The following is a 27,319-nucleotide window of genomic DNA, read 5'->3' on the forward strand; positions in this document are numbered from 1 at the left end:
TCATGTCCTGACAAAAAGGTACCGCTACCCTTGTACCTATAAATCCGGCTTGACGCCTTACAAGTTACAGTTTGCAATCCCCGTATGGGAACACAATTCCGGTACGGGATTTCTTTTCATCTAGTAGCGTTTTTTTGCACAGGACTAGGTTAGCAGAAGCAGGGGACTTTGCTGTAGCGCTGTTTTCCGTTTTCGAGATGGAATTTGCGGCACGTAGGTACTTATGTCCAGACGGAGGACTCCAATGTCCATCCGGGGCTGTGCTCAATATTCATTCTTACTTCACAAGGTGCTTACCACATCTACCTATTCCGTCAAGCAAGCACCAACATCAACAACTGATGCCTATTTGAAAACACGGGTTGGGAAATATCCCGATCCCCTTTTAGTGTATAGTGCTGGTGATCGCCCGATGCCCTCATAGATACTGTGCATACACCGCTGGAAACTTGATGAGCGGGAAGCCAGGGCCAGAAATGGGCTAAGGTAAGGTACCGGCAACGGATCTTCCTCTGGCTTGACCTGGGCTCCAGCAAACTAATCTCGGACGGGCCTCTTGGCCTGGTTGAGCCGCAAATGATGGCCCTGTGGCCCTACAGTCAGGTGATTGATGGTGGCGCTCGCTCATCATGACAATTGTACATGTCCAGAGAAAACAAGTGGCACGGAACTCTTGTGATTTCACTCCAGGCTCTTCACCTTTTTCTGGACGTCTTACCGGCACTCCGGTTGTCCAGACTTGAACAAACCTTACAAAAAATGTTACTATAGCATTGTGCAGTAGCTCATCACCAATGGCGCATATACGCGTAATGTTTCGTTCATCGTCAACTCCAATCAATCGCTTCTTCTTTTTTTTTTTTTTTCTCGGTGTCCCTGTTATGGGTGTTGCTCTCCGTCGGCTGTCACGGCGTTTGCGAGTCTGGAGGGCCTGGCCGGACTACACCAAGTCCATTTCGGGACTAGCTCCAGGAACACAGCAAGGCCAAGCCCGAAACTGTTGCTGTCCTTTCTCAATTCTCACTGGTTGCTCAACTGTTCTCTCGTCCCATTTGCTGAACGGCCATGTCTTCCGCGACAAGCGCTGTCTCCAATCCGACAGGACGGGTTCAACGTTGCTTCCAGCGCTTCACTGCAACTTTTCTTTTTTTGTCAACTCTGAGCTTTTTTGTTGAATCATATGACGGCATCATGTTGAATATGTGAATCAAGGGCAAACAAATCGCGTCGAAACATGCCCTACAACTACCTATCAAAAGTCTGGAACTCTACCGGAGACTTGGGCCTTGCTTTCCGGTGGTTTCAGCCACCACCTCCCGTTCCTGGACTAAAGAGTCTCGATTCACAAGTGACATAGATGCATCACGGCAAGATTCGACCTGGGCAGTCCACGTTGCAAAGTTCAAAACACCAAGCCAAGACCGGTCACCGAAGGCGTCTCGATCATGATTGCACGAGACCGTGATCTGCTGCAAGGACTACATAGTGTAAAGCTGCACTGCACTTACCCTGGCTAGATCTCGTAACATTGGACCGCATTCTTTTTTCCGATTTGACGACCGTGGAAGAGTCTGGATGGCCGGACGTTGTTGCGCACTTGCGCCAGTCATCGACGTTGATGGTCGCAACGTCGCTTCGAGATACGGTATCAAATCGCCTGTGACACCGGTGTGCCCTACCTTCCCCCCATGTAAACGAGAGAGAGGATACCGATTCGAAGCGCCGGTCAGATTCGTCATCTTGAAGCGCAAATTGGCCGGAGCAGGCATTCCAGAGATTTCCAGTATCTGCCATCGTACGTCAACCAGCTGTTTTCGAGAAACAGGATCGTCACGCCTCATCAGGCTGTTGTGGACAATGTCCCAAGTGGGTGAGGGATGCCTTCAGTTCAATTTGATGGAGAGACAAAAGGCCTTCACCCCCCCTGTACGATGAGTGTTCGTATCCTCATCTTCAGCGCCGGTGCACTGTACACTACGCGGTATGACTGCTGCCCAACCTATCAGCCCTTCATTTAAAAATAATCACGACATTCATGAGATGAAGCTCATTTGCCTCATTTGCACTCGCGAGAGATCCAAAAAATCAAATGACTCTCGCAAATACGCGTGTCCCGCCTTTGGGGCATTTGCCAAGGTCACAAGAGATGATGAATTCTCACAATTGTCATTGCGCCTTTCCTCCAAATTGAGCAAGCTGGAGAGGGCATTTCTTGGCATGGCGTCTAAATGGTGCAGTGGCTGCCAAGTACCGATTACGTAAGTAAGACCTCAGCGTCCATGTCCATGGTGGGGTAGTACCGGCGGGCAATGAAGGCTGAATCGTTCAATCGTAACTCCGACTTCCGACTTCCGTTTCCACAATGCTGGTTCCTTGAATGCAGCCTAATCCCATCCAAGCTTCCCACCCACCGCACCACACATAAAACCCTCAAATTCTCCAACATGACACAAAGCTTCACCTCTCTCCCGCAAGAGCTGCAGCTCACAACCTCTGCCCACGTCAAGTACATCCAGAGTCTCGACTCCCGAAAGGACGAATATGACTACTGGTTGACGGAGCATCTGCGTCTCAATGGCCTCTACTGGGGCTTGACCGCTCTGCACCTCCTCGGCCACCCCGAGGCTCTCCCGCGCGCTGAGACCATCGACTTTGTGCTATCATGCCAGCACGAGAATGGCGGCTTCGGCGCGGCACCCGGCCATGATGCCCACATGCTGTCCACCGTCAGTGCCGTGCAGATCCTCGCCATGGTCGACGCCTTTGATGACCTCGAGACGCGTGGCCGGGGCAAGGCACAGGTCGGAAAGTGTGCGTTGCTTGTCATCAACCTAGGTAAACCCCCATTGACACTTTGTACTGACACTGTCGGGTCCAGATATTGCCAGCCTCCAGAACCGCCAGACCGGCACGTTTGCGGGTGATGAGTGGGGTGAGGAAGACACTCGCTTCCTCTACGGCGCCTTCAATGCCCTTTCTCTTCTTGGCCTCCTCCACCTTGTCGATGTTGACAAGGCCGTTGACCACATTGCTGCGTGCGCCAACTTTGACGGCGGCTACGGTGTCAGCCCTGGTGCCGAGTCCCACTCTGGTCAGATCTTCACGTGCGTCGCTGCCCTCACCATTGCTGGCCGCAAGGAGCTCATTGACGTTGATCGCCTGGGTCGCTGGTTGAGTGAGAGGCAGATCGCCGGCGGTGGCTTGAATGGTCGTCCGGAGAAGAAGGAGGACGTGTGCTACAGCTGGTGGGTGCTGAGCAGTCTGGAAATGATTGGCAAGACGCACTGGATCGACAAGGAGAAGCTCACCAGCTTCATCCTGAGCTCGCAAGACACGGACAAGGGTGGCATCTCGGACAGGCCTGGTGACATGGTGGATGTCTGGCACACCTGCTTTGGCATTGCGGGTTTGAGCTTGCTGGACTATCCGGGCTTGGAGCCGGTTGACGAGGTGTATTGCATGCCCAAGTCGACCATCAAGCGTGTCCTGGGTCGTTGAGTTTGATGTGGTGTTGTCGGAATACAGTACGATGGCTCTTGACATCAATCTCATCATCGTGACATGACACAGGATACAAACACAACCACCTCCTGCCATCTAATAACCTTCCGACACGCACTCCAGGCGTCGGCAGGATACAAGGCGGGAGAAGAGAAACATCGTTCTCGTGTGGGCAAAAGACGTTATTGCATCCCTTCAGTGGGAATGTGAGGCGTTTGGAGCCCAGACGAGTAACTCCCTACTGGTTTATTGTTGCTTGAGAGTATTCCCAACATCAATCGACATGGTTAGGTAGGGGACATTCCATAGTGTTCCTTTAATACAATTATTTTTCACTTGAACCACTCGCACATTTTGTCTTTGTGTTGTCACTGTCTAATTGTCTACCTTTGCTCCTTGACATCCATAATTGTTGTCACTCTTTGGTGTGTTCAATTCTTCTGACATCTGCAGCCCAAGACATAAAGGTACGATGCCTCCTTCATCAATGTTCCAATTCCAATGCATCGTTTCCTTCGTCTTTCAAACTGAATTGTTCCTTGAGCTTTGTTTCAATGTAATCACCTGTCACTGCATCTACCCGTCTCGCAGCTTGGTCGTCTACCATTGGACAATTGCTGACCCGGTATCTTTGGGAACAGTCATTTGAAGTCGAAGTTGCCCGTTTGTTACGTTACCATTGGTTATGGTGCAGGACAGAGCGCCACGGAATAGTCTCAGTACACCACCGACACTTGCCTTTGACATCAACAGTAAGCCCTATGAGCTGATAGCAAGTTCTCTTAGGCAACCTAGTCATCTCTCGGGGCCGAACATTGATCAGCTTTTCCTGTCACTTCCTCCAGAAATCGTGTTTTTTCACGTTACAGTACCGCACACCTTCCAGACTCACCCCTCCGAATCCGTGATCCTGGGTCTTCATCGTTCCTTCCCTCTCTGGCGAGCTCACCCACTTTCCTCATCCACCGACTCTGGCTGACACTCAGGCACCAAGGTGCCCACAAATCTCATTGTACCTTCCTCAAACTGTCCTCAGATTCGTGACAACCGTTCTTTCCATTGTGTGTGTGCCCCCTTGACGAGGGAGGGTTCTTCTTGTGCCCTCGGCTGGCTGAGTGGGCGAGAGTGGCTGTTGCACTTTTCTCGTTCAGTTTCTGCAAAATCTCTGTCCTCCAAAGTTCTTCCTCTCTCCGACTCTCATCCTTCCCTCAACACCGACGCATCTTTTGTCTGCCCATCGTGGAAGTTCCTTCCCCTCCGCTCAACAACACCAATCGGTCTCTCTGTCCTCCAATCGCGTCATCAAGGAGACGGCCCTGAAGTAAACGTCTTCGATTATTGACGGAGAATTCACACTTCCTCCCTTCCTCCCTTCTTCGTTCATTGGCCTGCCCGGACTTCTCCCCGGATCCCTTCTTCGTGGAGATGCATGTGATGGACCCTGTCAACAACAACAACAGCATTGCCATCACCACTACCTTCACTTTCTTGGAGACTCGTGCTTGCTAGGCTCCTGAAGTCGGCCTTATCACTGTACAATTCCGTCCTGAGCTACGCCAGTGTCCAGCTTCCTTGGGTCTTTCAGCAGACAGCCTACAAAGTTCATCTATATACGCCACGGACACTGACGCCTTCAACACGCCACTGCTCTCGATTTATGCATCACTCGTCAGGAACTCTTTGAAGATCAACACTGCCAGCACTCTCTCCCACACACATACACATTCAGATACCTCAAGTCTTGCCTGCCCATCCGTCTATCAAATTACACGTCTTCCCCTTACCACCAGCGGAGCCATTGCAGCCAGACAACTCTGCCTCTATTTCGGCTTGATCCTGCAGTCAACCCAGCCCCGACCTCCCCGGTTCACCCCCGGCAGTGAGTTACTACCCTGTTGCAACCATGCATAACCACATTGCCGTCTGGTTGTTGACTTACACTTGCTAGACAATGGCCGCCGTCGCTCCAATGGACATGGAAGAGACCAAGTTCGACCCTACTTCGATCTCACTCAAGTGCACCCTCTGCCCCAAGCAACCATTGTTTTCCGATGTCTCTCACCTGCTCACACATTGCTCGTCCAAGAGTCATCTGTCCCACCGCTTCAAGACAGAAATACGGGCACGTCACAACGATGCGGCGAGGGAGACCATACAACAATACCTCAAATGGGAGGAAACCAGTGGTATTCATGCGCTTCTTGAGGAACGGCTTGAAGCAAAGGAAAATAAGAAACCCGCAAAGCGTGGTCGGCCGGCCGGCACAGCTGTAAGTGGACACTGCTTCTCTGCCAATTCTCCCCTCGGAGGGGCGTTTGTTGACTGGACTCCCGCTACAGAATAGGCCCAAGGCTTTTCAGAATCGGGATGACTTGGTCAAAAACGAGCCGGCTGGCGAGCAGCTAGACCACACACCCGTCTTGGCCCACTGGATTACAGACCCGAACAACGCATCCTTCCAATTTCACAATTTGCGCCACGGTCACTCATACCTGGACCCTCCCGCTTTTCAATCTCCTCTTTTGAAATGTCCACGCTCTGACTATTCTGCCCCGGACACACCCGAAAACATGTTTGCGAGCAAGTACACCAGATGGCCTTCCGAGACTGCGACCTCGGACAGTATCCTCCCCTCCTCTGAGGTCACGTCTGAAATTACAGAGTTTGACGAGGAGGACGACGAATCCAGCAAGCTCAAGGGAATCCGGTATCCCGGCATGGGTCTCTTTGATTCCGCCAATGAGCAACAGAAGCGCAAGCGCAACCAACGCAAGGACGAGTCTGTCTTGAAGCTGATGGAGGAGGCTTCAACCACTATCGAACAGAAGGAGGTCATCTATAATGAAGACTGGACTTTTCAGCGTGAGCGCGATGTTTACGCTAGCCCCTCGGACTATGAGGGCAGTCCAGTGCGTCATCTTTCCCGGTCGCACATCTCTCTTTTGCCTCTTTTTGTTGCTTTCTAACGTATCTCGCCACAGGACCGTGAGCTGGAAGAGGCCGAGAACCACAAGAAGAAGCGCAACCGTCGCGCTCCCACCTTGACCAACGCGAAGCCGCGCGCCACTCGTTCTTCTGCGAGAAACAAGGCAGTCGCGAAGGCAAAGTCGACCCGCGAGGCGGCCCTGTCCATTGAGCAAGATGAGAGCATTAGCCAGATCTCGGGTCACAGCCATGGAGCTATGGACAGCTATGATGTCTTCCATGATCCCCCGCAGCGCAGTCCTCGTGAGTCACTTGAGGTCCATTCTGATTCTATGGACCGTCAAGCTAACTCCTGATTGCTCTAGACCGTACTGGCAGCCCTATGGGATCCTTGTAAGTCGTCGCGGACATTTGACTGAGTGGCCTTTACTGACCGCCATGTTTCCAGCTTCGAGCTTCGTCAGCGCCCAGCCTTAAAGATGCTCCCTTCGAACGGACCTCTGCCCTCCAATGCCCAGCATGGATCATCCGGACCCAAGCCTCTGAACGGCTCACAGCTGTCGTACTTCTCGCCGCGGGATAGTATGGCGAACTCTTATTCCGGGCTCCCCAGCAATGGTCTCCTAAACAACGGTCTCCCCAGCAATGGATTCTTCTCGTCGCAGCAGCACCCCAGTTACAGTGGACTTAATCCTTTGAGTATTTCAGGCAGACCTTCCTATATGCAATCGTTCAACTACAATGGCTATGCGAACGAGTCTACCAGGGCTCCCAACCCTTCAGCCTTTCAGCCAATCAACCCAATGGCCAGGAGCATGTCGACTGCCATGCCTTACTCAAGCTCGTATGCCAACCCGTATCCAGCTGATCCAGCTCTCGAGCGCCCACCCTCCGAATTTGATGTTTGAGCACTAGCATGTAGGGCATGTTATAGTCTCACGAACGCCGTAAAAGTATGATGTTGATGTTGTGGAAAACCAAAAGTATCCCAGTTGGTGGAATGACTTTGACGTTTTGAGATGGCCGTTTTTATGTTTTGTGTTTATGCGTGCGGCGGAAAAAAGTTTTTAGTCTAACTTTACTGGTGTTTGATATTACAGCTGCATTTGTTTCGGGAGTCCAAGTAAACACACTTTTTGTTCTTATACTTGGTTGGAAGTTAGTGTCATCTTTAACCTTATACTGCATGGCGGGAGGATGATTTGTTTTACCTATCTCTAGTTTCATGGTAACCGGGACTTTGGCGCATCTGAAAGAGAGTGGAAAGATCGAGGATAGACGTTCCAAGACGGAGAGACTCTCGGCTATACCCAAGTCAGGTTGATAGGCCCGTGGCCAGTGGGATGTATCGTTAAGATAGTGTGACCAGACATGATCCTTATGGATGAGCATCGTCACTGGCTTAGGGATTCATAGTTACTGCACCTTTGGGTGTGTGGGACCGCAGTTTGTAGCTCGTTAATTGAGTTGAATGATTGTGGTTCCAAGCGAGGCTATGGCCGTGTGGTCTTGGGCTCAAGTGACTTGTAGCTGCTGTTTTTCTTGCTGCTTGCTTCTAGGTAACCACGTCAATCGACAACCTGGACCGGGAGGAGAAGATACTGCATATCGTTCTTGCACTTTATCCTGACATCAAGTTCTCAGCCACATTTGCCAGTTCTAATTTCAACTCTTCTTGTCCATAATTGTCACGTTCACAAGCAATTCGCAATTACTTTTCGGCGTAATTACCTCCCATTTCCAAGTCATCAATACCAAACCCAGAGATGATGATGAAACCAAGACAATGGAACGAAGAGGGAGCAGGGGTTGTTTGGATAGATATCCGATTGATGATCTAGTCTAACCAAGGAAAATTTCGTGACAGAAACAAGTAACATAGGTAAATCATCCAAATTGTCGGCATCCCGTTCCATGCCCTGTAAATCTGCAAGGTATTATATTGATGAAACGCGCATATATATTCAACTGATTCCTTAGATATGGCTCAGGTAACTGAACCACAGCATGATAATGCTCCTAATATCTAGGTAGGTACACTATTCCAAGTTTTCGGTCTCTCGCCGATTCCGATTCCGATTCCGTTTCCGATCCCGATACTACCTATGCTATGTATGTATGGACCGCTTTCCACTACCGGTATTATACCGGTGTCGGTACTGATCTGGCGTTGACTTTCGGGAACAGGACAACCTTCGTAGCTTTAGGTATTCGTTCATGGGGCCAGCTGAGATGATGACTTGATGCTAGGTAATACTTCCATACCCAAGTTCTTTGGGTCTCTTGCCGATTTCGATAGGTACCAGGTCAAGTGAAAGTCTTCCATTACATTACATTATTGCTTTTGGTGCGTTATGGGCTTGTCCAGGCTTTTTTTGGAATAGTATATTCTACTATACGGTCCTCGTGATCTGGGCTTGAGCTGGAGTGTTATCAGTTCCTATTCGCATTTCCATTCCCATGGTGCTAGAGGTACCTTTCTTCCTCCCCTTCCATCCCTCCTATAATCCATATCCTTCCTGCTATAACACATGTCTCTCTCCTCCTGTACGTGGTCTTCTTTTCCAGCGTACGTCAATTCGCTCTCTTTGACGAACTTTTCTTTCTTTGTTACCAGAATTCAAGTTTGATGATAACTGTTTGCTTGTATTATCCTGAATGATTAATTCCCTTGTGTGTCTATGCCGTCTTTCTCTTCTTCTTCCATGGTCTCAATTCTTATGCTTCTTGTTGTATTTGCTTCTTCTCTCTTCCACTACTTTGTTCTCTTTTCCTGCGTCATCCGTCTGCTGTATCCATCTGCTTCATCCATCATTCCAACAATCCATCACTCCATCCATCCATCCATCCATTTACTACCTCCCCGCTCTGATCCCTTCGCCCCTCCTCCATAAACCTTCACATAACACTCCTTCCCGCTCCCCCCTCCCATCCCCCTTCAATTCCCTTCCTGAAGTTCGTAGAAGTTGAATACCCACTTCTCACCCGTCTTTTTCGGTTTCTCCCTGTCCTAAATTTGTTTTTTTTTCTTTTGCAACAAGTCTGCTCTACTTCCCCTCCTACTCTCCCACCCCCCTAATTTTTCCCGCTTTCTTTCTTCCCATCTACTTTCGTCAGAAATTAACCCCCCAAATTCCCCACCTCACAAAACCTCCTCAAAACCCCTCAAATCCACCAAAAACCGCCTGAGCCGCAACCCCGTCTTATGCCTAAACCACGCATCTAGTTCTTCATCTGCCGACGCGGCGCACATGATTTGTAGCCCTTTGAGGATATCGGTCGCGGGGAGGTGACGGTCTGGATGGTTGGAGGACGGTCTATTTCTTCTCTTCATTTTACTTCTCCCTTTATTGGATGATGAGTCTTGGGTGGACTGGTGGGTGTTGAAGAAGTTATGTAAGAGTGAAGAGGAGCGGGAGGATGGGGTTGGGGGTCGTTGTTTAGAATAAAGACGGTGAGAAGGACGCTGAGAAGGGGGATGCTGGGAGGGTGGACGTTGAGAGGGGGGACGATGAGAAGGACGTTGAGAAGGACGCTGAGAAGGTGGACGATGAGAAGCGGTACGGTGGGAGCTTGCTCGTTGGGAAGGGAAACGCTGGCTGGAGGTAAAGCGACCTCGCTTGCTAACCCGAAACTGTTGTGCCTGTCCCTTATCAACTTCACGGGAGTTACGCCGACTAGATTTACTCTCCGTTCTAGAAGGTGGAAGTGGTGAAAGCGCGACGAGATCAGGTTCAGGACCATGACTCGGTTCAGGGCGAGTAATCCGTAGCGGTGCACGACCTTCAATTCCCTTGGGGATATAAGTCGTCGTCGTCGTCGCCGAAGCCGAATCTGCAACCGGAAATGACGGACAGTGCACTCCAATAGAAGCCAACACCGACGACGACCCCGGACTGCGAGGTGGTGGCCTTGACGACGGCGCCCTGGGAATAACCACAGCCATTGCTTCTTCCACTTCCGGTGTGGGCGATGCCGTCGTCATTCCACCTACTTGATCCTCCTCCCTTTCCACCATGCTAGCCATAGAAGAAGGCTTCGACCGCGGACTGTGATTACCTCTACCCCCCGCCACACCACTCAGCACAATCTTCTGCCTCCTCAACGCCGCGGCCTTTTGCAATCTCTGCGACGGAGACGGCGCAGTTTTGCTGCTCGTGGATCGTTGATGTTTCCCCGTTACTTTGTTTGGTTTCGATTTCGATTTCGGCGATGACTTGCTTGTACTAGACTTAGAAGGAGTAGCTACAGTCTCCCCCATAGCTTGCATCCGTCGCACGGCTTCATCAAGAGCTTGATCTAAGCATGAAAGCGTGCCGGTTCTGACACTCTCCGACACCTCTATGCTTGATACGATACTGGGATGGGGAGTTTTGGCGATAACAGTGGCTTCGCTAACGCTGTTTCGTTTGGTATTGCGTATCAGTAATTGGCCGTAACTCTTTGCTGCTGGCTGGATTATGATGGCTGTTCCGTAACTGGTGGTGGTGGTGGCGGACTGGATGGAAGGGGTGGTGGTGGTGGTGGTGGTGTTTTGTTGACGACCATGGTTAATGACTTTTTGTTGCTGTTGTTTGTCTGGTGATGGCTCCTTTTGTTCCACGATGGTAGGCGGGAATTGGGGCATGGCTGCGCTCCAGCTGGAGTTGCGCGAGAGACCACTTCCGTGTCGGACTAGGACTTGGGAAAAGACGCGAGGAAGGGCAGGGAGGGATTTGTTGGAGTTTGAAATGCCCTGGACTTTTGGTGCAGGTGGTGGGTTGGTTGTTGGTAGGGTGTTTCCTTTCTTCTCTTCATCGGGGATCGAAGGAGGCTGGCGCTCTGGGGATGATGCTTCGCCGTTTGAAAATACTGCTTCTGGCGTTGTTGTTGAATGGGGTGCTGGTGATAACGACGCGTTGGAAAGCTTGTCTTCTCCGCTCTTCTGTGATATCTGTTCAACATTGATAGGAGAGGGAGAGTCATCTTTCTTATTGTTGTTGAGCTCCTTAGTCTCGGTACCCCCGTCTAGTCTCAGCCATTCACTTCCTGGTGGTGACATCTTCCCAAGCAAAGGTGCGAGTTTGCCTCTCCGGTGGTATGCCCTTTGCTCCTTGGATGTCACTGCAAGCCCGGCTTCTCGGAATTGGTCTCGGTAGGGGAGAAGCTCATTCACTGTGCGGATGGATTCATGCGTCGCACCGACATCAGCAGGAGAATCTGGAATCTTGCTAGCACCGCCCTTCGATTGTGCCTCTCGGGACTCTTTTGACCTATTCAACGCTTGCCGACGGTTGCAGAAGCGGGATACAATATGGCGGCTGTTGGATGATGATGCGTGGACGCGGTCCTTACTACCAGAGCCTTTCTTGTGAGGTTTGAGCCGTCTGTTAGTGGGGCCCCAGGTCTCGGGAGGGACCCACGTCTGAGGATGCAGTGGAAGCTTGCGCAGTTGTGATGCCCCCGGTCTCACGGGAGCTTTTCCTCTTGGAGTTGGTGTACCTGGACTTGGTCTCGGCTTCGGCATCGGAGCACTCGGACCTTCAGGCGGGGGAGGAAGGGGTCGCAACTTGATGACGGATCGCTTATCTCTGCTGATGTGTAACAGTGGCTCTTTGGCTGGCGGCTTGGGGACCTTGGGCGGTGATTTCACAGATGATTTCGGAAGCTCTCCCCAGTACGCTCCGGGTGGTTTCTCCGAATCTTTCTTGGACGGGCTTCCTAGGCAACAGTGTTGATCTTCCTGCGAAGAGGAGGCATCATAGGGCGTAACCTTGGAATACGAACCGTGACTCTTGTCCAGATGTCTCGGACCTCCTTTGTAGTCGATATCCTGCCATATCACCGGTATAGCACCGCCATTCCCACGCTTGGGAGGGCTAGGCTTGCTGCGCTGATGCGAAGACCTTTTTCTCGAGGACCCCGAAGAAAGACGGTTCTGGCTCCCGTTGGAGCGGACAGACGAGACACGGACTTTGATGGCGTGCCGCTTGGCCTGAGCTCGACGGAGTTTTTGGAGGGACAGACTGAGGGGTTTGCGAAAGACTTCGTCGGCTGCGCGGCGGGCGACACTGGGACTGCGGGAGGGAGAGGCGGTGTTAATCTTTGGCCGACGGTGCGGACTTCCTTTCTAAGCTAAGTTGTATGCAGGCATTGTCGGGCCATTATAATCCAAGAGGGGCAGATCCAAGAGGGAATTGTTCAAAGCCGTGGGTAGGTTTGCTGAAAATGACTGACAGATGATGTGCGGATGTTGTTGTTGTTATTGTTGGACTGGATTTGGGAGAGTGAACACGGAGACAGCCAGGAGATATTGGTTCAAGAGGGGAAGGCTGAGGACAGAAGGGGCCAGTCATGCCACTCAGTTGAGACCATGGAGGGGACGGAGAGAAAGAACCAAGTGGGATTAAATATAAGGAGCCGCCAGCGGTAGGAGAAGGAGTGATGATGAAGAGTGACAAAGTGAAGCTTCCCTCGGTCGGTTGCTATCTGATATCCTTGACTCCGGGCGAAGCGTACATTTCCAGCTGGCGCGACCCCTTGCGTAGGAGGAACTCGATGGCGGAAAAGTCTCTCTTGTCGACCTTGATGTTCTTTTCAAACTCGGTTCTACATCCGGATTAGCGTCATGTCGTCCGAGACGAGTGTCTAACCTCACCTAGCAAAGGCCTTGAAGTGAGCCCGGGTGGCTTCCGGCTTTTTGCGGCACTCGCGCAGACACTTGCGGTAGAGTCCGAGGACCTCCTTTTGCAGACCAGACAAGCGGGCCATAGTGATGCTGTTGTCTTTAAATTAGTACAAAGGTCAAGACCCAGCTGGTTAAAGGAGGGACTGCTACAGTTGAGAGGGTGAAGATTGGTGGCGTCGGTGGTGGTGGTGGTGAATATTGAAAATTGTTATGACGCAAAGACACGGGATTGGCGGACAGCTTGGCACGGCATCACCAGCTAGATTAATTGTTAGTACTACGGGTGCTAATGGACACCAACTGGAGACCTCGGCAGAGCTTACCCCGGGGGGCCGAGCGCTAACGTGGAGAGGGGTTCCGGGCCCCGGCATATCTTTATTTTCAGAGGGCGTAATTCTTATGATAACAGACGCTGACATTAAAATGGAATGCCAGGCAAACATTGCTGAGGTTCTGGTCGTTTTTCTTTACCCGAAGCGTTGTCGACTCATGATGCTGTCGACTTCCTCTTACACGCGTTTCAGGTTGTAGAGTGGGGTAGCCACTAACAGCCAGCGAGCCGTGAACCGGCGGTTGACGGATGGAAGTACCGCTGCTCCCCGCCGCCGATACCCGCAGATCAATGCATCCACTCCGGGGATAACGTCGGTCTCAGTATCTCCAGCTGGATTATAAATGCCATCATTGTCACTTTCACTTCTCATTCAACACTTCACTCTCTTTTCACAACACCGTGCTCACCTCCACATCAGTCACAATGGCCTCCTTCACTGCAAGTTGTCTCATCTCAACCACAACCAGATGTCAAACTAACATCCACACCACAGCGCCTCGTCCGCTTCCTCGCCCGCGACGGCCGCACCTACTACGGTGACGCCATCCTCCCCCAGGGCGTCTCCGACATCCGGGCCGCCAAGCAAGCCCGCCTCATCACCGGCGACATCTTTGGCTCATACACCGTAACCGACCAAGTGGCCGACATCCGCCTGCTGCTTTCCCCCTTGGCCCCGGAGGACGTCCGTACCGTCCGCTTCCTGGGTCTCAACTACGAGCAACACGCCCGCGAAGCCAACATGCCCATCCCCACCTACCCCGTCCTCTTTTACAAGCCCGTCACCTCGCTCTCGGGCCCCACGGACCCCATCCCCATCTCCCGCATGGCGCAGGAGGGCGAAGGCCTGGATTACGAGTGTGAGCTGGTCGCTATCATTGGCAAGCGCTGTCGCGACGTGTCAGAGGACCAGGCACTCGATTATGTCTTGGGTTATGCCGTCGGTAACGACGTCAGCCATCGGGATTGGCAGATTAAGCGCGGTGGTGGGCAGTGGTCTCTCGGAAAGGGGTTCGATGGGTGGGCGCCGTTTGGTCCGGGTATCGTTAGCAAGGACTTGATTAAGGATCCGCAGACGCTCAAGATTAGCACAAAGTTGAACGGGAAGAAGGTGCAGGAGAGCAGCACGGCGGATATGATCTTCTCGGTCAAGAAGACGATTGCCTTTTTGAGCCGGGGGACGACACTGTTGCCGGGTGATGTCATCTGGACTGGAACGTGAGTGCCTATTTCTTCTTCCCCTTTGGGGATATGACTGTGAGGAGAGATGACGAGAGAAATGCTGACGTATAACAAACAGTCCTCAGGGTGTCGGTATGGGCCGCAAGCCCCAGCTTTGGCTCAAGAATGGTGATGTTGTCGAGGTGGAGCTCGAGAAGGTTGGCACTTGCAAGAACAAGGTCGAATTTGAGGCTTCTGGACCTTCTTCCAAGCTCTAATCTAATACAGAGGTGGACATAATTGGATATAAATTGAACATGTTTGCAACGATCGCGCGGTATTGTTCACCATTCAAGCAGGCGAAAGATGGAATGAACAAAGCGTCCAGTTACTTATTCCATTCACGTCGACTATTGAACATGTCCCATCCACTTTTTCACTCCCGTCTTTCACAGCAGACTCATTCAACCCGCAGACATGTATTTCCCTATCCCAACAACCCTACCATCATTCACCCGTTGACTAACAATGACACCTCCATTGTCTACCAACAAAACGGGATCAATATCCCCTTACCCAAAAGTGCCCCGCCTAGTACTTCCCCCCAACACCCAACTCCCGCCCCGAACCAGGCTCCTTTCAATCCCATCTCCCATAACCAATCCATCCGCGCACTACCCCTCAGAAACACGCCCACGGCTACACGCAGCTCGATACTCCCAACACAGCGGCGTGAGATGGCTTCGAATGATTTGGTCGTATTCGGTGATAGTTCCCATCAATCCCAACGTCCTTCAGGACCACCACGCCGACCCTTGCTGTAAATTGAGGAATTCGGGAGGACCGTGGGTAGTTTCGAACGTTCTGTGCCCTGGAAATCCATGGTATCTCTCATTGGGCTGCTGTAAATTGAGGAATTCGGGTGGTTTCGAACGTTCTGTCCAGGTATCTCCCATTGAGTCCCCTAAATTGAGGAACTCGGGTACTTTCGAGGTAGCATCGGCTGTTGTACTGGATATAACAGACTTGTGGTGTTGGTCGGCCGGCCGGTCGAGCCCCCGCCGTATGTCGTCTCCGCGTTCAGTTGCGTTGCCGTGCAAAACCCATACATATCCAGGTGCCGGAATGTTAACCGGGCGGCTTCCCTTTCGCTACACAGGGAACAAGCGCCCCTTTGAAACGGAATCTAGGTCCCTATGGCTTAGGATCGACTAACCCACCCTGTCCTCTGGATACCGATCAGAGTTATGGCTATCATTATGGCTATCAGGTTGGAGCGACGCGGGGCAATTACCTCATGTTCAACTGGTACGGTGGTACCTAAAATAGAGGTGGCCTCGAGGCTTGGATTGTGGCAGCAGCTCGTGATTGACATTTGCAGATGGCGTCTACTAGACTGCTCGGCGGGCTCTATAACGTACGGCTTCATTAGTACAAAGCGACACGTCGTTTTCTGCGATTGCATGGTACTCACTTTGTTGAGTTTTCGGAGCAGTGATCAGGTCAGGCAGGCATGATGAGTTGTCGAGAGCGACGAGAAGAAGCCCAAAGGGGCAAAAACTTGTTGTCTCGCCTGTGTCCATGTCGACTCAGTTTTTTCTCGCCGCGAGTCTATCGAGTGGTCGAGAATGAGGTCGAACCATTTTCGGCTGGCCAGCTTGATGTGCAAAAGCAAGTCATGCTTACTGGCCTGGGCCACGTGGAGGTTTGGAGCCCTGTTTGCATTTTCAAAGGCTGTCAAGCTGATTTTGGAGTGACGGAGGCAAGAGCTCTTGGGTGAGTGGTGGATGTGTCTGAGTTGAAGGAAAGAGGAGAGCACGAAAATTTGGGGAATGGGTGGTAGCCACCTTTTTATACCTACCTATGATGGAGTTGTCTGTGCCCTGCTTACCTGTTCATGTTCTCCTCTTTTCTGGTACCATCTGGTACTGCAGATTGAGTACGCAGCTCGGGCTTCGGCTCGGTCTACGGCTTGGTCTGTCGCTAAGTCAGGATATGAGAGAAACAAATGCAGTTTGCCCTTCGGCATGTGAGCTTTGCATCACGTTTCGTTTGTTGTTCACACACTCTGCAAGTGTAGATGCACACCCGGTCACGCTCCCACTTTATGTACCGTACTTTACGGCACCTCCAATGTGAGCACAGGACTAAGAAATATCGAGCCGCCTGTTTGTTCTGGCCACGATTACAATCAGGCGGACGAGTGGATGAGGAGGAGAACAAGCGTAATGCTTCCATCCAATGTGGCTTCATCCGTCTCTGCTTCTCCGTCTATTTTCAATACAACCTGCTCAATTTGGTACTCGTGTTCTCTCAATTTGGGTTGCTATGGGGAAGTTTGCGGAATGACATTTTGCATGCATGAATGCTGCCTGGTGCGTTCATCTTGGTCCTACAAACTTGGAAAGAAGTTGGAAGGCATGCGGTGGCTGTGATTTTGGGCCGTCGGTTGTTCCAAAACCCCCGACCGATGAAGAAAGGCGAAGTGTCCTCATGAACTCGTCATGCAAAGTCGGTTGATTTGTTCCCGGCATTATCATGTCGCATCTGTTGATCGAGTCTGGCAACAAAACTCCAAACCCTTACGAGATCGAGGAGGAGCAACACTACCTCTGATAATGAAAGGGAGGGCGTGGAACCATAATCTACTTGTTGGTGAGTTGAAGGTCATCCAAATATGTTTTTAACATCTTGACTCAAGTCACCTGCCTTCCATGATTGCAGCTGCCATGCCATCACGCCATACCTCTATACTAGAATGGTACTACTACCTTTCTCGACATGATCCAGATTGCCGCGATCATGTCCACTTCTCAGAGAGGCACTTCTAATTTTCGCTCCCAGGTCTCTGCCAATAAGACGGTGATGAGCAACAGAGAGTTTAGTCACGGCTTCTGAAAAGAACCGATAAGCTCGCCAATCGCACGGGACACCTCCGCTTTGATGGCAGAGCAGTACCGAACCCTGGCGTGGGCCTAGTTGTCGTAACCGACATCACCCTCCACCAGGCGCAAACGCTCAGCATCGCGCCAGTAGCGATGTGCCTCCACCGGCGCCTCGAAATCGGGACGGCGGGGAGCCTGCGCTTGGGATATCGCACGGCGTTTTTTGGAACGCAGCCTGGATGTGGTCAACGATGGTCGATGGAACGAGGGTCTCACAGCAATTCGAGATCCTGGAGCGGAAGAGTGAGAGCTATTGCTGGACAATTACCTTCCCCTCGTCAGTCCCTACTTTATCGACCATAACATGGACTTAACCACCTACAATGAGGTATTCGAATACCTAGGTAGATAGTATAGCGATAGAAGCCAAGTCGCTCATTGAGCGGTTTACAAAGTGTGCGGTTAGGGACTCGAAAGCAGAAATCAAGCGACGTATCGAGAAGGCCAATAAGATTGCGAAACAGAACAAGTGGAATGTGGAAGTCGCCTTTAAAGATCACGAAAATAAGGCTGAGCTTACGGAGGAAATTATAGAGGAGAAGATGCAGCTCCTCATGGGCAAGCAGGGCAAACTGCTACGGACACCGGCGGCAAGACATACTGTTGCCTTGTATAAATAGATTGGAGAGGCTTATAAAAGCCGGCCATTTATTGACCCAGCCGACGATCTCACTCCTCCTCCGCCTTTCCGTGTTGGGGAGACTAGCAAGCGGGGCCGCTCCCCTTCACAGGCCGAGTCGCCCTCCCTACGGGCGTCGAAGCGGTTGGTTGGCTAGGATGGTGTCGGACATGAGCATGCTTAGGCCATGTATGTCCTGTGCAACGAATTGAGCCAATCTGATGAGTGCCATGTTCAGGGCGACCTTGCGGTCCTCCTTGCTGGAACTAATCTTACGTAGAGGTAGTACTTCATGTTACTCCCGTGCCGGTCAAGCCAAGAAGGACCAAGACCGTTGCAGAGTGCTGCTTGTGAGGATAGCGATTGGAAGCAATCGTAGCAAGTAGGTTGGGTGTACATTCTAACGGCTGATGTAGCCGGAGGTGTACCATACATTCTGGCAATCGTCCACAAAGCAGACTGGACGTCCCGGCCGGCATCAAAGCCGTTCGGAGAACACAACTGGGGCAATATCCCTACCTCTACTTGCAGAGATAGGTATCATCGAATGATCACTGCTGGTCCTAAACCCGTGTTTTGGCTTTGAGCCGGACTCTTGCCCTTTGATCAACCTATCTCCCCAATGAGGAACAACAGTGAGCGTGATGATCTAGTATATTCTGTCCTGGTGGATATCGCAAGTGTCATCCGGTGAAATAATCACGTCGAAATCGCCGTCTCATGGAAATACTGGATCACTTACGCCATGCCAAGCTGACTTCCATCCGAACTTTGCACAGATTTTCCATGATCTCCCACACATAGACTATCAGATACCAGTTGTACCGTATACCACTGGTTGGACAATGTCAATATTCCTGTGCCAATACCTCCCGTCCCCATCAGAGGTACTATTCCATCTTTCCGAGGCGTTTGAACAACGTTGATTTACACGAGTAAAATGATATTTTCATGTTGCTGTAGAGATTGCTTGGGCACCTGCAGTCTAGACATTTTGAGAGAGTGGGTCGGGCATGTGCAGGAAGGTTGGTCGCGGATGGATAGGTATATAACAAGCTAGGAGATTCGGAGAGATGTAGGGAGAAGGCCGGAGATCCGCGACATTACCATCGTGTGTTGGATGAGGTCTGTTGTCTTGATGTCAGCCAGTTCCACTGCAAACACGTCCCGGTAAGTGTACACCAATCGCGCCGCCTTCTCTCTCTGTTCACCCGATTCACATCCATCCCCCAATTGTATCCCCATTTCTTCGACCCATGCCCAGATCACATCTATTGATACGGTGGTAATGTCGCGGATCTCCGGCCTTCTCCCTATATCTCTCCGAATCTCCTGGCTTGTTGCATACCTATCCATCCGCGACCAACCTTCCTGTACATGCTCGACCCACTCTCTCAATTTCTTTGATCCATTGCGTAGAGTTTGTCGGCTGCTGTCGGTGTTGCGGTGGTTGCTGCCGTGGTGGCTGCCCCTGCTGGTGAAGGAGTAGTGTATTCGAAGACATTGACAATGCGCGTCCAATTCATGTTCCTTTTTTGTGTCCCAAGTGAGGCCCGGGCAAACATCGCACGCAAATGAGGTCTGTGCGTTTTCCGCCGCCGCAATGGCTTCAGCGTGATGGTCTTTTACGTGTCGCTGCATCGTTCCTTTACTTGAATAAGGTGTTGAGGGCGTTGGTTTGGCGGCGTGCTCCTCTCCTAGGCGCTGGACTGTCGCGTGTGGTTACCCTTTGTTGTTCTTTCGGTGGAGTTGAACTGTCCAGTCTGAATTTCTTTTGGCAGCAAATGCGACTTTGGCCTGCAAAGGGGAAAATGGAAGCCATGCGACACTCATGGAGAAGAAGGCGATGGCAAAGCAAATTTTGTTAAAAACCGAGGCCATGCCGCAAGCACATGATGCTGGACGACTACCTATGATCGGCCACGCTCATTGACAAGCAAGCGTACAGCGTGATATAGGGAGCGTCGCTGGTACATCAATATAGGTATGCTTCGTTGACCGAGTTGCCTCGAACGCAACTGTGGCCTTGAAGATTGCTTGTTGGTCCTCCTTCTTTGAATTTCTCTCCTGGTCACCGCAGCCTTCGTCGCTTGAAGTTGCTTGATCGTGCTCGTTGCTGAACGACAGGAGGTCGAGGCTGCTATGGCAAGGAAATTTCGAGTTAGCCGTCCATCTGGGAAGAACTGATCAACTTTCCATTGAAACATGGCTACCTAGTTATCGAGTGAAGTTGACCCACTTGGGATGAAAATGGCCAAGTGAGGTGCAAGCAGTCATCAAGACCATGTTGAGCTCTACTACCAGATAATGCTGATGCGTGTTGTCCTGATGGATGGCAGCGGAGCCGATGTGGTCTCCATGATCCGTTGGGTAGCCCAATTTTAGGAGCGGGACCAAGAATCTCATGCAGTGCTTCATTACCGCGCATGAGGCTATGGTCTCCGAGAAGTCGCTCGCCGGCGCAAAGAAGAGAACCACCGAGGCTGTAAGTCCATGGCTGCGCGGGCGTTTCTGTCTAAGGTAGCGTAGTTTCAAGAGATTGCTTCTCTGCTGACGCTTTGGTAGCGTACCGCCATCAACAAAATTGCCGACAAACGCCGTGCCATGCTAACTTGGGATATCGCAATGGTTGAAGAGGGAAGTTAGAGGACTCTGGCCGTGATCAAGTTCATGGAAGCAGGTCTCCTGGTACAGGAACTCAACGTTGTACTCGGCCTCCTCTGGCAGCAGCAACAACAATGCAATCCTGGTTCAGACGGGATACCCGGAGCATGCTGGCTACCACAATTTGGACCATGTAAGCCTGGCCCGAAACTCCCCGCGATCCCAGAGCAACCGGACGAGGACTTGAAATTCATACACAGAACTACTCAAGAAATTGGACTGTCCGACCCAAACTACAAGGTCCAAGGCTACTTCTTTCGGAACATTGAACGCAAGACTGCCCCTGTTAGGAGCACTTCTCCGCCGCCAGCTTATGCGGCTGTTGACAGTCGGAACTTCTCTGCCATTGAGGAATGAGCTCGCTCGAAGAAATGTCTGACGGAGAACCATCTGGGGATATAAAGCGAAGGTGTTGATGGTCGGCAGTGGTCTCATGGTACCTAGTTAAATCCCTACTTCTCCGCTTCATTTCCCTATTTATATTTATTTCCGCCCCGTCCCGCAAAAAAAACAGGGTTCCTGGCCAGAAAGTCGTCGATGGCTGAGCGTAAGACTAGGTACCTACCTACCTGTAGCCAAACAGGGAGTAGGACAACGGCCGTTCTCGTATTACGCAGAGCAGGAAAGCTTTTGGTGAAGAGATCTCGATCCATTGCAAAAGTCAACGGGTGGTCATTCATGGTTGCATGAAGTTGGAAGAATGCATATGGACAAGAAGGGAGGCGACACGATAGCCCCAGCCGAGTCCCTGCCCGTCTTCCAAAGCAGGAGAACCTTCAATGTCCTCGGAAAAGCTTGTAACCTGCGAGTCTCAGAAGAGAAGTTGTTGATGGTCAAATACAAAGGACATGCAAGAAAGGGCGTAGTCGAACCACTCAAGTCCTTCTTGAGTTGTAGCCCCAAGAAGCGGCGCTTACCTCTACCTACCAAACACCAATACCTACCTAGGTAACTTCCCTCAAGAAATTACGTTCCATTTTTGAACACGGTTGATGTGCGATGTCTACCTCTATCCGTTAGCACTGAGAAGTGAACAAGAAATCAAGCCTCAATGGGACCACAGCCGAGAGTCAAAACTTTGAAAGTGAAAGTAAAGTGTTTGCATCAAAGGGCCTCTGCGCTTCCTGGCAAGGTAAGGTAGTCTGCACCACGGTAATACCTAGGTCTCAAAAGATTCCATCATTGGCAACCAGCCCCTGGATGTATTCGGGGACCTCATTCGCTCAATTAGGTAGACAACATGGCGAAACATGCCAAATCCCTTATCGAAAGATTTGCGAAGTCAAGTGCGCGTTGGGGAATTCCGGCAGGGCTGAGATCAAGCGGCGTGCGTGTCGAGAGCGCCAACGAGCTCGCCCAGAAAAGAAGCGATGGAGGGTCGAGGTAAACCTTAAGGACATGTACAAAGAGATCAAGACACTGAACTCACTGAAGAGATTAGGTAGGTACGTACCTAGGTATCGAGAGGAAGATGGAGCTCCTCGTAGGTCCCCCTAGGCTTTGACTAAGAGGTCCAGTCTTGGTCTGTCAAGGCTGCTTTGTGCCCTTAAATTACCGTAGCGGGAAAATATGCTAGGGGACAAGCCATGTTAAGCTTACTACGGCTTTGAAGCCTTGTTGTTTTTACAGGCCCTATTGTTTTAACAAGCCCTGTTGAGCTGAGGGAGGCTCCTGATTGGTCGATCAATTTACAGTTCAGATGTCCCCTAAAGACGGCCACTAAAATCCCCCCCCCCGCCCCCCAAGGACAAAAGATTTCACCCTATATAATAAGAAAAATCCAATTTTTATTTTAATTAATGGGCCAGTAGCTCAATGGTTCTTATCGTTACTTTCTTTCTCAAGACTCTCAGTTCAATTCCAATTGGAGTCAGCTTTTTTTCGCGCGAAAAGTTTTACGCGGGCATCCGGACTTTAAAGTCAAAGTCCACCCCCCCCCCTCCCCTCCCCTCCCTAAAAGACTACTATAATGACCACTAAATAAAGACCTCTATAATAGCCACTAGAAGATTATTATAGGGGTCTTTAGCTTTTGCTATCTTGTACTCAAATCCGACTAATCAGAAGCCTCCCTCAGCTCAACAAAGCTTGTTAAGTCAATAGGCCTTGTTATAGAAATTGGGCCTTAATATACAACAAGGCCTGTTGACTTCAACAAGCCCTGTTACGCTCCCTATATTCCCGCTGCGGTAGGTAGGTAGAGGTACAGGTGGTACCTCTAGTTAAGTCGTGTTCCTTTGCTCTGGAAGAGGAACCTGAACCTAAAAGCGCTTGTTGTTTGGAGGTACCCCCCACCCCCCCTCTTCTTTTTTTTCCTGGCAGGGGAAGTGTCGATTCTGAAATATAAGGTACTACCTTCCATCATATCTCTCAAAAGGTCAACGGCACTCTCCAAGCTAACCAAACAAGTGTAACTGCTTCCTTTCTGCATACCTAGGTAACCTCCCGTCTCTTCTTTATTCCTTCCTTCCTTCCTTTCTTAACCTCCTATCTCTTCTCCACTCCTTCCTTCCTTCCTTCCTTCCTTCCAATTACCTACCTCTACTTGACAAGTTGACCCCCCTATTCCAATTGCGCAGATATGCCTTCCTTCCTATTAACCAGAATCCAGACCACGCAAAACGCCAGGAGGCAACAAAGGAACCTCCCAGCCGGAGGCTCTTGCTAGTCATCCGCATCTGACAAATCTCAATCTTGAGTGAAAACTCAGCAGCGGTCCAACTTACACCATTGCACAATGTTTCACCTGAAGTTACCCCAGTTATTCGCGAATGCAACCAACAGCACGTTTCAATTACTTATTAGCAAATCACTAATTATACCTCTAGGTAAGGTAGGTAGGTACATGCAAGGAATACTTACAGAAGTCTGGAGTGGCATTAGTAACGATAGGGAAAAATGATAGCACACTGCCTACCTTTGTAAACTTCAACTCTCCAAGATAGAGGGGTGTACACCAGGAACTAACAGTAGGTATCTTACAAGTAGTGAGTAATGTGTTGTATTTAGTAGTTACATAGCAGCGAGGTAGAGCTAAAGAGGCATTAACATGATGAGCACCTAGCAGCATTTATTTAGCACATTTCCCTCCTTTCTGATCATCCCTCTCATTCTTCTTTTTCACTTCTCATCCTTCTCAATTCTTACCCTCTTTCGATCTACGGATTTGGATCTTAAATTTTCGCTTTCTCTTGTCTTCGAGTGCTCGAAGTCACCACCACTTGACCCTCACATCATTCACCACTCAAGCCGTAGACTTATTATAAGTACCAAGGTACCCAAGAAGAAGGTTTCAAAAAAGGTATACTCGCTTCCATCATCCTTATTCCGCTAGCTAGCTGGTAGGTAGGTAGGTATCTACATCCTGAAGCAACTCGTCCCTCCCTGTCTTTCAGCCTCCTTCAGCCTCTTTCAGCCTCTTTCAGCCTCTTCCATCTTGCTCCTCCTCCATTCCATCGTCCAACGAGGCCGCTCCTCTTCCTCCATCCCATTCAAGCACTAGGTAGGTATCCCGCAGCAAAAACGTATGTGTAGTAGCAAATATCGTTCTATTGTTGTGTCGTGTCATGTGAGCAATAGTTTCAGCACCGGTTAGATCGCTCGTGGAATCCATTTCCCCATCCCCATTCCAACCTCTCTGCCTTGACTTCATGCCAACCAACTCGAGCACAAACCAGGGCAGTGTGTCCTCCCGCTCACACCCACATCCTCTCCCGCCCATCTCTAGGTTCCATGCTTGGAAGGTAGTAATCCTCAAGGACCTCAACCTCCCCCATCAAACCCAACCCGACACAAACCCAGCTTCATCTCCTTTCCCATCAGAACCGCATCAACCCGGTCAATCCTCATGCCTCCGTACCTCCATGCCTCCACGTCTCAAAGTCGGACAAGGACAACCAAAACCACGAAAACGACCACCGTCCGTACCTCATGCTACTAATTAACCAACACACCACACACCAAACACGTAATCGGTTCCGTCCACGTCTTCGCTCCGCCCCTCGCCACCACATCCGCACGAAGATCCGTAAACTCCAGGTACGGCGTCCCGTTCATTTCGAGCGTGACAGCAAATAATCCTTCCCATGGTCTTTCCTTGTTGGTCACTTTAGCTCTGGCTCCTCCGGGAGGAGGAGGAGGAGGAGGGGGAACTAAAGCCTTTTTGCGGGGTCGGCCGGGTTTCTTTCGCCCTTCTTCTGATTTTATTATTGTTGTTGTTGTCGTCGTCGTTGATCCTGGTGCTGGAGTGGTAGTTCTGGATGCCTTTGCGCTTGCTGTCCTTGTTCTTCTTGAACGTAATGCTAGTCCGGAGGCGGTCGACTCGTCCTCTGCGGCTTCGGCGTCGGGCGTGTCTTCGGAAGGCGCTGGTTTGGCATCATCTTCGCTGTCGGCTTTGAGGGCGCGGTTGCCGTTGCTGTTGTTGCTACCGTTGGTGGTTCGCGTAGTGTCCTTCTCGGCTTTGACGTCCACGGATTCTCCTCGTTCCTGCTGCTGCTGCTGCGTGTCGCCGTTTGCTTCCGTCTTGGCTTTGCTTTCCTCTTTCTGGTCGTCCTCGTCCTCCTCTTTCTTGTCCACCTTCTCCTCCTTTACTGGGATGTGAGGCTTGTCGGTGCCAAGTCGCTCGTAGGTTGCCCTTAAGGCTTGGTCCTTGATGCATTCTTCGTGTAACCATTTCTTACATGATTCTGAAGAGCAGCCGACTAGCAGTTTGTCAGGGTTCGCTGGGGTGTTGCAGCCGCATACGAGTTCGACGGTCTATGATAAAATCCTTGTCAGCATCTATGCATGGAACGGGTAAGGTGAATGTGATAGCGCGTACCGAGAGTTCCTGAGATCGCACATCATAGGCCTGTCGCCAGTACAGACTATCCTGCGTCTCCTCGTCGTTCTCCTCAAACCAGTGCTTTACAATCGCGGGCTCGGTAACGCTGACCACATTGATGATATCCACTGCCCCCAATGTTAGCACAGACACACAATTCATAACTCAACCCAAACCGCTTGTGGCCCACTCACTGTGATTAGACGCTATCAGCTCGCCCGTCCCGTGATACGGCTGTCTCCCCTCCACAATCCTTTTCCTATCTCGCGTCTTGGCCGGCAGCTCGTCAGGCCAGTACATCCAGTAAACTCTGGCGAAGACGTGGTGCTCGTCCCTAGCGCGGATTTCGAGAATCCTGGCGACCCACTCGGTGTCCCGCCTTTGTATCGGGGCCGTTGCCTCGTCGTTCGGTCCCTTTTCCCCTTGTTTTGGGTCCTTTTTCTTTATGCTCAGGTCATTGGCGACATAGATGAAGTTCTCTGCATAGTATTTAACATTATTCACTAGTAGATTTATCGTAGTTAGTAAACCGGAAGTTTCTGCGAGAGAAGAGGGAACAAAGGCCAAACTCACACACAAAGCTGTTGTACCTCGTCATGTCGGTCCAATCCTTGGCCGGCTCGACCTTGTAGTGTACATCCATGTTCGGGTACGTCTTGAACTTGCCCGACGGATGAAAGGGAGACGGCTGAGAGTGGATCTTATCCGCTGGGTCGGTGTCCTCGTCGTCGATCGACTCGGCCTTGCCTCCGACCGTGCGTCTGCGCTTCTTGTTCTTCTTCTTCTCTGCCACCACGGGGTCGACAATGTGGACTTGGAATGGGCATTCGGCTCGGGTGTTATCCTTATCCTCCTTCCGTTCCTGCACCCTGTCCTGGCGGTCGGCATCGGACGCCCTTGGTCTCTTGCGCGAGGAGGCCATTGTTGAGTAATGTGAGTGTAGTAGAAGAGCAAAGGTCTAACGAGCTAGGAGCGCTGCGCTTCGGCTAGGGTGGCGATGTCGTGAAGTGCCGGTAGTTGGTGGCGCGAAGGTTGGTGATGACTTGCGACGACGATGGCGAAGATGCGACAAAAGAGAAGAAGGGTGGGGTCGCGTTAAGAAACGACGGATGAAAGATGCGCCTCAGGTTGCGCTACCTCTCCTCTAAGCAGAGACGACAAGTCTGGTGTTGTCAAGGTTTTCGAGTTGGGCGACGGCGACGACGTTGGAGAGCGGCCTAAACCTGAAAATGGTTGAGGTGACGTGGTTGGCTTCGGCTTTGTCGTGCGAGGAGAAACGCGGGCGCAGGCGCGGGCGCGAGGTTGCCGGGTCAAGGTTCGAGCTCCCGTCCTGCAAGGTTCAGTTCGATGCCGGAAAAAAAAAGTGGGTGTGAACCTTGGAGAATCTGAAGTACTTCCACTTTGTACTTCAGTTGGAGAAGGCCTGTGTTGTGTTATGTTATGACTTGTCCGCTTGACTCAGTCGGCACGCGCGATGGACGACAACAAGTGGTTATGGCGGTGGTAGTGTAGTTGGGAGAAGGAATTGGGAAAGAATCCGCGACCCGCGACTGTGTTGTGTCTGTCGACCGTGGTTGACCTTCTTTGTGGATGACGAGGAGGAATGGGGAAAAAGGGTCTGGAACTGTCTGCGACTGGACAAGCTTGACCCGGGGGGGGGGGGGGGGGGGGGGGGGGGGGGGGG

At 51.2% G+C, this 27,319-nt stretch overlaps 7 protein-coding genes across 7 annotated transcripts; 4 read left to right on the forward strand and 3 right to left on the reverse strand.

The window, feature by feature from the left end:
- Positions 1-2,425: 2,425 nt before the first annotated feature.
- On the forward strand, positions 2,426-3,840 carry NEUTE1DRAFT_88828 (geranylgeranyltransferase beta subunit; the record flags this gene model as incomplete). The annotated part of the gene is made up of 2 exons (XM_009856756.1): positions 2,426-2,811; positions 2,879-3,840. The coding sequence occupies 2 exons, from the start codon at positions 2,445-2,447 to the stop codon at positions 3,496-3,498; spliced, it is 987 nt and encodes a 328-aa protein (XP_009855058.1).
- A 1,612-nt stretch (positions 3,841-5,452) lies between these two features.
- NEUTE1DRAFT_141371 (uncharacterized protein) lies at positions 5,453-7,334 on the forward strand (the record flags this gene model as incomplete). Its single annotated transcript, XM_009856757.1, has 5 exons — positions 5,453-5,770; positions 5,841-6,410; positions 6,483-6,729; positions 6,792-6,819; positions 6,875-7,334. 5 exons carry the CDS (start codon positions 5,453-5,455, stop codon positions 7,332-7,334), a joined length of 1,623 nt encoding a protein of 540 aa, XP_009855059.1.
- A 5,556-nt stretch (positions 7,335-12,890) lies between these two features.
- NEUTE1DRAFT_104468 (uncharacterized protein) lies at positions 12,891-13,176 on the reverse strand (the record flags this gene model as incomplete). The annotated part of the gene is made up of 2 exons (XM_009856758.1): positions 12,891-13,014; positions 13,064-13,176. The coding sequence occupies 2 exons, from the start codon at positions 13,174-13,176 to the stop codon at positions 12,891-12,893; spliced, it is 237 nt and encodes a 78-aa protein (XP_009855060.1).
- A 642-nt stretch (positions 13,177-13,818) lies between these two features.
- Positions 13,819-14,984, forward strand: NEUTE1DRAFT_70153 (uncharacterized protein; the record flags this gene model as incomplete). The annotated part of the gene is made up of 3 exons (XM_009856759.1): positions 13,819-13,865; positions 13,921-14,642; positions 14,725-14,984. 3 exons carry the CDS (start codon positions 13,851-13,853, stop codon positions 14,861-14,863), a joined length of 876 nt encoding a protein of 291 aa, XP_009855061.1.
- Positions 14,985-15,379: 395 nt separating this feature from the next.
- On the reverse strand, positions 15,380-16,168 carry NEUTE1DRAFT_113500 (uncharacterized protein; the record flags this gene model as incomplete). Its single annotated transcript, XM_009856760.1, has 3 exons — positions 15,380-15,736; positions 15,802-15,813; positions 16,007-16,168. The coding sequence occupies 3 exons, from the start codon at positions 16,166-16,168 to the stop codon at positions 15,380-15,382; spliced, it is 531 nt and encodes a 176-aa protein (XP_009855062.1).
- A 4,385-nt stretch (positions 16,169-20,553) lies between these two features.
- NEUTE1DRAFT_113501 (uncharacterized protein) lies at positions 20,554-21,170 on the forward strand (the record flags this gene model as incomplete). The annotated part of the gene is made up of 2 exons (XM_009856761.1): positions 20,554-20,634; positions 20,817-21,170. 2 exons carry the CDS (start codon positions 20,554-20,556, stop codon positions 21,168-21,170), a joined length of 435 nt encoding a protein of 144 aa, XP_009855063.1.
- A 3,579-nt stretch (positions 21,171-24,749) lies between these two features.
- Positions 24,750-26,557, reverse strand: NEUTE1DRAFT_70154 (uncharacterized protein; the record flags this gene model as incomplete). Its single annotated transcript, XM_009856762.2, has 4 exons — positions 24,750-25,568; positions 25,633-25,763; positions 25,830-26,138; positions 26,209-26,557. 4 exons carry the CDS (start codon positions 26,555-26,557, stop codon positions 24,750-24,752), a joined length of 1,608 nt encoding a protein of 535 aa, XP_009855064.1.
- Between the last annotated feature and the right edge of the window lie 762 nt (positions 26,558-27,319).

Source organism: Neurospora tetrasperma (assembly GCF_000213175.1).
Source record: "Neurospora tetrasperma FGSC 2508 unplaced genomic scaffold NEUTE1scaffold_81, whole genome shotgun sequence".
NCBI classification, from domain to species: Eukaryota; Fungi; Ascomycota; class Sordariomycetes; order Sordariales; family Sordariaceae; genus Neurospora; species Neurospora tetrasperma.